The sequence below is a fragment of the Sphaeramia orbicularis genome, chromosome 14 (assembly GCF_902148855.1).
Source record: "Sphaeramia orbicularis chromosome 14, fSphaOr1.1, whole genome shotgun sequence".
Taxonomy (NCBI): domain Eukaryota; kingdom Metazoa; phylum Chordata; class Actinopteri; order Kurtiformes; family Apogonidae; genus Sphaeramia; species Sphaeramia orbicularis.
Genome location: NC_043970.1, coordinates 27223797 through 27232431, shown reverse-complemented (window position 1 = coordinate 27232431; position 8635 = coordinate 27223797). Strand labels below are relative to the sequence as shown.

The 8635-nt window shown below is 39.0% G+C and overlaps 2 protein-coding genes across 3 annotated transcripts in view; both read left to right on the top strand.

Moving 5' to 3' along the window:
• The first annotated feature begins 37 nt into the window (after positions 1-37).
• h2ax (H2A.X variant histone) lies at positions 38-902 on the top strand. The gene has a single exon (XM_030154225.1). The coding sequence runs from the start codon at positions 339-341 to the stop codon at positions 765-767; it is 429 nt and encodes a 142-aa protein (XP_030010085.1). The 5' UTR covers positions 38-338; the 3' UTR covers positions 768-902.
• A 3957-nt stretch (positions 903-4859) lies between these two features.
• The window catches only part of phldb1a (pleckstrin homology-like domain, family B, member 1a), a 31617-nt gene continuing 27841 nt past the window's right edge, over positions 4860-8635 (top strand). Inside the window, exon 1 of one of the 2 annotated variants that reach the window (XM_030154218.1) lies at positions 4860-5017. Coding sequence is in view for 1 of the 2 variants with exons in the window: in XM_030154216.1 (XP_030010076.1) it covers positions 7977-7979 (3 nt within the window). In the remaining variant the exon portion in view is untranslated. Of the gene's footprint in view, positions 5018-7839; positions 7980-8635 lie in introns of those variants that run through there. The other variant, XM_030154216.1, reaches the window with a different exon arrangement.

Genomic DNA, 8635 nt, shown 5'->3' with positions numbered 1-8635 from the left:
ATGCAGAACATTTTAATAGCGCCAAAAACTTCGAAGCTGGAGGGAGCAGATACTATTGGCCTTTCTTACGGACAAGCAGGCGGAGTAATTTCAGCCAATCAGTGCTATGGGGTCTGTGGAGCTCAACATGATTGGCTAAAAATAGAAGAGTCACTGTGACTTCCGGTTCCCTTTGACCTTTAATGACCAATCAGCCTGGGGTATTGCTATTCCAAGAACCAATCGCGTCTTAGGGCGGGACAAAGAGCTGTTTTTATATTCAGGTTCTGGCAGTGTATTCTTTCTACTTACAAACTACTGAGGTATCCTGTGTGTTGTAAGACCAAATACGACAAAACATGTCTGGAAGAGGCAAAACCGGAGGAAAGGCCCGCGCCAAGGCCAAGACCCGTAGCTCCCGTGCTGGACTGCAGTTCCCCGTCGGCCGTGTCCACCGTCTCCTCCGCAAAGGTAACTACGCTGAGAGGGTCGGCGCCGGGGCTCCCGTGTACCTGGCCGCGGTGCTGGAGTACCTGACCGCTGAGATCCTGGAGTTGGCCGGAAACGCCGCCAGAGACAATAAGAAGACCCGTATCATCCCTCGCCACCTCCAGCTGGCTGTCCGCAACGACGAGGAGCTGAACAAACTGCTCGGCGGCGTGACCATCGCTCAGGGCGGTGTCCTGCCCAACATCCAGGCCGTGCTGCTGCCCAAGAAGACCGGCCAGGCTGCACCGAGCTCCGGCAAGGCGGGAAAGAAGGCCTCCTCTCAGTCTCAGGAGTACTAGCCTGCTGGCTACATAACTTTTACCCCAAAGGCCCTTCTAAGGGCCACCCACCCCCGGATGAAAGAGCAACTCTCCCGTATATTGCCTTGTTTTGCATGGGTTATTTAATAAACGCTTGTTTTTATTAAGTGGTCACATGTTTATTGAAATGCTGAGTTAATGTTACGAGCTAGCTTAACTTTAGTTTTGCTAGCCGTTTCATATCTCAATCTCTCCTCGTGTCGTAGACTAAAACCCCCTTTTAATCGTGTTTTTATTTAAATAATCTCATTAAGTCCAGTTTTTGTATTATAGGTGGCCTGTTAATAAACGGTCTGTGAAGGAACTTAAAGGCCTTTCCTGACTGCACACATGCTGGTAGGCCACAGTGCTGCAGGGAGTCTTTGCAGATGCTAATATTTTTTTTTTTTTTTTTTTTTAGTAGTTCAGCTTTATCCACCACAAGGTTTAAGATCCATGAACTAGATCAGATCAAAGTATCCTTTTAGCAATTAAGCAGATAATATAGTTAACAAGCCTGCTCATCTTTTTCTTAGTAAATTGTTTTAATGCTATAGGCTGTGGATCTGTAGTACATTTGTATAAATTTATACTATTCTACAATTTAAGATCCTCATGCTGTATATAACAGTGCAGCAGCATAAAATAGTTTTAAGTTAAATTGTTTTAAGCTGTGAAAGTAATGCAAATGTTCTCCATGTCACTGCTTCTGTTGCAGCTGGGTTTACTATGCCTGATGAGGGCATGCTAACACAGGTACACGAATTGTTGGTATATTAACCTAGTGGTACACAGTATCTACTTTTACATAGTAGTGTCATGAAGATTGTATGTTGTTGTTCTGTGTGGTTTTGCTCTGCTAAACACAATAACGGTTCTTTCTACTGGAACACCAGGTGTTTTCCTGTTTCATACAAAGACACATCTGCAACATGTTTACTGACAGTGACATTTGTTCACTGACATTACATGTGAACAGTTGGGATAATCATAAACATGTTTGTAATCTGTATTTCTCAGTAGTTACTTTTAATCAGAATAGATCTTCAATTAGACACAGTAATAGGAGGTGTAGGTAGCTGTGGTAACAAAGGATGTAGTATGAAGTAGTATGAAGATTTCGGTTAGAAGAAGGCTGCTGTATCTTCTATTTTTATACTTTCCTACCCAGAGATCCAGGAAACCAAAGCCCTAGAGATAACAGTTTTTAGGTGTATTTTACCAACCATTATAAAAGTCACACAAAGAAGTGTGTATCAAAAGAAGGAGATGGTTTCCAATATCTTTCTGTTCCCAGATTCTGAATAACAGTAAGATGCTAAACTAATGTCGGATACTTAAGTTGTCTCCACCTTTTGTTCCTTTTTCAGTGTAGCTTTCCATCATTTATGTTTTGTTAATTAGAGCAACTTCAGTTTTTATTTTTTAAATAACTTTTATTTAATTGAAGGAGATTTTCCAAAGCATTACAAAACACAAAAACATACCCATCTATACTTAATAACTGATTACATATTTCCCCATCTGTATATACACCTACTCATAAAAATATACGCTTGCCCATGTTCACAGTGGTGAATAAAAATGAAATATCTGTATATACACTCACACATATAAATATACACCAACAGTTTTCAGGTTTTACATAGCCTGTAATAGTTAAAACAAAACCCAACATGTGACCACACTGGAGATGCACTTCACAGATTCTACCACCAGAGGTCAGTAGTTTAATCTCTGACAGCCAGGGTCTTGAGTTGGTGAACAGGCTATAAATACCAGGTCAGTCTTCCACATAACTCTTAACACATTTTTCTCATTTACCTCTTGTCTGTACTTCATCACTGCACATTTTTTTCAAGAGTTATTCAATTCATTCTTCTTGATTTTTTTCCAAGAAATTCTGAAGAAATTCAGTTCAAAGATTAGAAGAGCTATTGTCTGTGTTTAATTGGAGCTCCCTTTAATCATTTCCAGATAGTTCCTTGAATGAATTAGACATCACTTGTAAAACATGTCTGAGAAACTATTTTCCTTTTAACAGTTTAACTTAATTCTGCATTTCACAACCGTTTTACAGTTACCACACCAAGTTTGTTGTTAGCCATCTGTGTCGTGGATTACTTGTTCCATGTCAAAAATAGACACAATAAAAAAAAAAAAAAAACTTTTGTGGGGAAAAGGCTGTACAGATATATTTCTGTCTGTGCAACTATTTTATTCGTAGCAAAAGCGGCATGACACACACAAAACTTAAACTCAGCCCAGGGCAGGCTGAACCAATTACTCAGGACTTGACAACGTGTCCAACACCAACAGCGAGGTTAAAAATTCCAGCTTTAGAGGAAAAACCAGAATGTCCACTGGCTGTGATAACTATCATTTCCCAAGTGGCACCCTGTCAAAGGTTCTAAATTTACCTACATTTTACAGATGTTGTTGAGGAAAGTAACTCTTCACTTGTAAATTTCTCACTGCAGTTCAGTTTTTGTTTGTATTATAGATGATACACAAATAATGTATTAATAATGTATGAATGTGTCTGTATAAAGGGTATGATGTGAAGGTTTAGTAAAATTATTCAATTTAAGGAGCTGCACTCAATTATGCACATATGTCTCTAATACTTAAAATAAAAAAATAAAAAATAAAAATGAAGCAAAGTAATAAAGATGTTCTTCCTCAGCACTGAAACTAACTAAAGGTCCAATTTGCCCAGAGTTGTTTTTCATTTGTGCATCATTCTGTGTAGATAAAATGTCGACTTTTCCTAAAATTGTGCTGTCTTTCATTCTCTATTGTTAAAAACAATAAAATTAACCAACATCCATATATAGAAAAATTAATCCCCATAGAAAAACATTAATATTTTCAGGACTTATGTCTTTACATTCTAGGTTTATAGTCCTCAGCAATTGTTGGCGATCTGAAAAATATGCCAAATATGCCATCATTGCCCTATTTCCTACTTCAGTCTCATTTCAGACTATAGACTGAAGGTAGACCTGTTGCTTGTTTTAATGTTATTTTTCTTTCTCTCCTTGTCATTAACACTAGATCTGCTGACAGTTCAAGTTTACCTACGGCTCATTTTCAATTGGGGATTTGTTTTAACAAAATATTATATTTCTCTAGTTTTTTGACTTTCATGAAATTGTGTGTATGCTGTGTAAGGTTATATAGCCTCTTATTAAACACAGGCAGTGCTGCGAAATCCAGGTTAAAAATATGGACATTTATGCTTATAACAACAACCATCTGGTCCAGTTTAACTATGTAGAAATGAATTCATTTTCACACCATTTATGTTTAAACATTCTAGGTTTAGTATTTGTTTCTGTGTGATCTAAAATATGATATATGCCAACTAATTCATGACAATTTTATGTTCCATACAAATATTTAGATAGATGTATTTTCACTACCCTTTTAGACTAATTTGTACTGAGGTCTATGCAAGGTGATAAGTGTTTTTAGAGATACTTTAACAACAGGGAGCGTTTTTGTGGACTGGAAATTCTGTATGGGTAAATTTGACATGTTTGGCCATTTTATTGTAACTTTTTGTAGTTCTAGTGTAGTATTAAATAAATAAGGCATCACTGATTAGTTATAAAAGTAGTCAGACCCAGTGTTCGAGTAAAAGTTGTAATAATCCAAGATACAAGGGGTGAAGATCAGATCAGCAAATTATATAGATTAGATGCACATTAAAGCATTACATTAGTATTACTAATATGTTTATTTACTTGGCCAAGTCACTCCAACAATAAGGATTTCACCTGGTTAAATAAAGGTTATTAATGTGAAGGTAAAAGTTGAAGTGTGACATCAGCTGATCATACGTATGGTATATAAGATCTTAATATATACATAATGACCATGATTTTCTTGCTAAACTAGAGAATAAGTCCTTCTTGTTAGAAACAAAAAGTACTGCAGAGAAATAGAGAGTGGGAAGCGTCAAATGGATGGTGAAAAAGGAATGATGAGTGGGAAGGGAAAGAGCCGGAAAGAGGGGTGGACCCACCAAAGTGATGTATGTAGATGCAGCTGACTTTAAAGTTTCTCTTTAAATGTCAGTGAGAAACTCAGAGAGCAGATGACTTAAAAATCTATCATCCACATCCTCAAGAAGAGAACTGGAAGTCCTTTCTCAGAGAAGAATTGGGAGAATGCCTCTGCTCTTGTGTTTTTAATCTTTGGATTGAATCAGTCTGCAGACAAGACGATGTTCTTTGCCAGCACGGGTAATGAGAAACAAAAATATCTGTGCATGTGTGAGCAGTGAGACCAAGAGAAAGAGATAATGGGGCATTTGAGATCATTTTCTTTCACTGTTTGTTTTTTAGGTTATGGTGATAGTTTGAAGTTCACCCATTTTTAGGTTAAATGTTACAGAACAGTAAGAGCAGGTGGAAGTCATCTGGTTTCAGAGAGAATGATTATGAGCCAAACCCAGCTGGCTCACTGAATGGACACTTTTATGTGTGTGAGATCACGCTGCCTTCAGGGTACATACATCTAATGATGTGCTTTAGTGGAATTACCCGCTGATGAAGTATTTCTCTGTTAGGAATATGACGTGCACATGTGTTTGAGTAAGTATATGTGATTTTAAAATGGGAAGGACCTTATATTGAGATACATGTGAATATGACACGTGAAAATATTTTATCATAACTTGTTTTACATGTGCGATTGGAGACACAAGTGGGCAGGTGAACAGGAAACTGAACATCTGGAAGGTGGGAGACTTTCAGCTGTCTGCAACTGTCTTCTTTTTTCAGTTGTAATGTGTCTGAAGTTATCTGAAGATGTGGTGTTTTGCCACATCGGGTTGGATTTTATCTTCTGTTGTTAATGTTACAGAAATAACACATAATGATACATAAGACCTAAATGTATCATCCCTTGGGATAAATGTCTGAATCTGAAGCTCAATAGGAAGCAGAGTGGGTCCTCCACAAACTGGATGGTTGCCAGTGTATGTGAGTAAAAAGGTGAATGAGCTACACTTTAAATCTATTTTTAGACCAAAACAGAGTAAGACTATATAAATACAGTCCATTCACCATCCTTGACCTGTATGGAGAGTCTTGCGCAGCCTTCCTTCCGGTTGAGATAAGAGTGAGAAGATTCATAGTGACATTCTCTGCAATGCACATGTGTCTTTATAGATCAAGGTTAGAGCAAAAGTCATGTATCAGCATGTCATAGTGAAACAGGCTTCGTTTGTGCATAACCAGAGGAAGTGCTGTCTTAGAGTCTCAGTTAAGGGCAAGAAAGTTTCTGTACACCACAGAAATGGTTCTAATTGTCTCATCATCAATGCATGAATGCAATGGCTTTATGCTCACACAACAAAAAGCTCTTTGTGTGGTGAATTATCTTCCTTGTAAACTAAACACATGCTGAGTTTTGTTTTAATATCTGTTTTCTGACTTCATGTCTACAGAGCTCCAACAAAGAACAAATACCAGACAAAACCATTTCTCAGTTCGTGGGAATCAGCAGTGCTTTTAACCCTTTCATGCATGAATTATGAAAAAAAAAATGTTTAGATGTTTTTGTTTTGGTTTTTTTTTAATTCAAATTTATTACTCAAAATTAGGCCAAAATTGAAATGCATCTTAAAATATGCTTTTACTAAGAAGACATTTAACCGCCTGAAACTCAGGACAGTACAAGTTTTGGCTTTTTTTAAAATTAAATAATTGCTTATATTGGAAACATCCTGATGCAACAGTTTTTTCAAATGCAGTTTTAAAATTTTTATGGAATGTCCTTTGCGCTGGACAGTTTTTTTTTTTGTTGGTTTGTTTGTTTTTTTGTATAAAGCTGTGGAACTCTTGTCCACAAATGTGGACAGAAAACCAATAGCTGGGTCTTAGGAGGTTAACTTTATGAGATCACAGAGCAGTCAAAATTCTAAAACTAAGATCATACTTTTTTCATTGTGTTGATTAGGGTCTATGGAGACTGCCCCCATGTGGTTTGGAGAATTTTGCCTTGATGTATGGATGCATGCATGAAAGGGTTAAGGAACTGTTTCCACCAGCTCTGTGACTTTATTTTCTGCCTCTAAACAGACGGTGAGAGTGACTCATATCTCTTAAGTTTTAAGTGATATTCATCATTTCACGTCGTCTCAGTTGTAGCGTCCACATCATCACTCACTGACTCAGGTCCACCTTCACTGTAGACTGTCCTTCAGGTCCATCTGGTGGTTACTTAGCTGCTGCTGTTTGTTTGTTTTCATTTTCCTTAGTGACTCATCATGTGTTTCATTTCCTCCATCTCCTCTCTGGCCCTGACCATGGGAAAAGACTCCAGAGATCAATAGTGGAGTCTTTCTCCCACTCTCTTCCACTCACTCCTTCTGTCTCTGTGCCAGATTATTCCAGCGGGATGTCTTAAAAGATGGCTCACATGTGTTTGCTACTTCCTGTGGAACATAGTATATCTCTGTTGCATTCCGTAATGTGTCAAGAACAGTGGATGCACTATAGCCCACTGTGCTAAGTCATTTTATCATAAATTGTTATTCACCAGTTTTCCAGAGTGGAAATACCCTCTTCACAGGTTACATCAGCAGTATAGAGCACAGGGCAGGAAGTGAGTTTATTAGGACACAAGGTCTTTTCCATCTCCTACCCCATGTGTTATTTCCTCCCTGACCATTGGTCCAACCTGTCAGACTGTTAACACCTGCTTTACCAATCGGCACTGCTAAAGAGACTTTCAGCCCACTCTGATCATCTGGTGTGGTCCATTTGATCTTTCCAACAGTCTTGCAGGAGTAAACACATCTCTGGCTCTGCGCAGGGTCTGAACTTTGACCCACGCCTCTGTTTCTCTCAAATATTTTGACACTGGAATTTGCTGCTCTCCTGGGGATCACAAACACAAGAAGTATTTGCCAAACAGGGAAGGGATGCCTTTTATCTGGATGTAAGAGTGCATTTTGCAGGGCAGTGTTGATGCTGGGTCCCCTTCTGCTACGTGTCGGGGATGTAACTCTGCACCGGGACAGGGAGGAGAAGGGGTTGGGAGGAGGGAAATAGCAGAAGTGCTCAGAGAGAGCAGTGAATGAAAAAAAGCTAGAAGCAAGACGTAAACAATAATGTGGATACTTCTCTATGGACTGATACTTTTAAGCCAAACTCATGGATTTACGTGTTGCCTGGACTCTGTTAGAATAAAGGAATGGTAAGAGGTGCATGTGTCTACTTGAACAAAGTAGAGTTTGGACTTACCTGTTCATTTTGTGGCGCTTGTAAGTAATTTTCTGGTTATTTCTAGTCACCGCAAATTATATAATCTGCGATATTTTATTTGTCTTATAAAATGTTAAATTCACAGTTTTGTCAGGGTTTGCTTTTTGTTTATCCCTTAGAAGTCATTTCTCTTTAAAAGTAGCAGCCCAGACTGTGTGGCTGGTGGTGTCTATTTTCAGAAGCTCATGGCAACTCTGAAGGGCATAACTGCCCCCATAATGACAGGTTACAGAGGAAGGCCCTGCATTTGCACGCATTAAAACTATTCTCCAGCCTGGGTGTGTACGTTAAATCACTGAGGCTTGTGGGAGCAGAAGCATATGTGTGCAGAAGTGTGTGTGTGTGTGTGTGTGTGTGTGTGTGTGTGTGTGTGTGTGTGTGTGAGTGAGTTAGACAGACAGAGACACAGTACCCTGCCCACTCTCCTGTCCTGTGTCTGAGTGCGTGGCTTAAAGAAGGCCAGTGTTGACAGCCAGTGGGCTGACAGCAGAGGCGTCCGTGTCACTGCTGAACAGAGGGGACTGTCTGTTCTCAGAGTCACAGGGTCCTCTGAGGCTCACACACTACACATGATTGTGAGATTGTGTG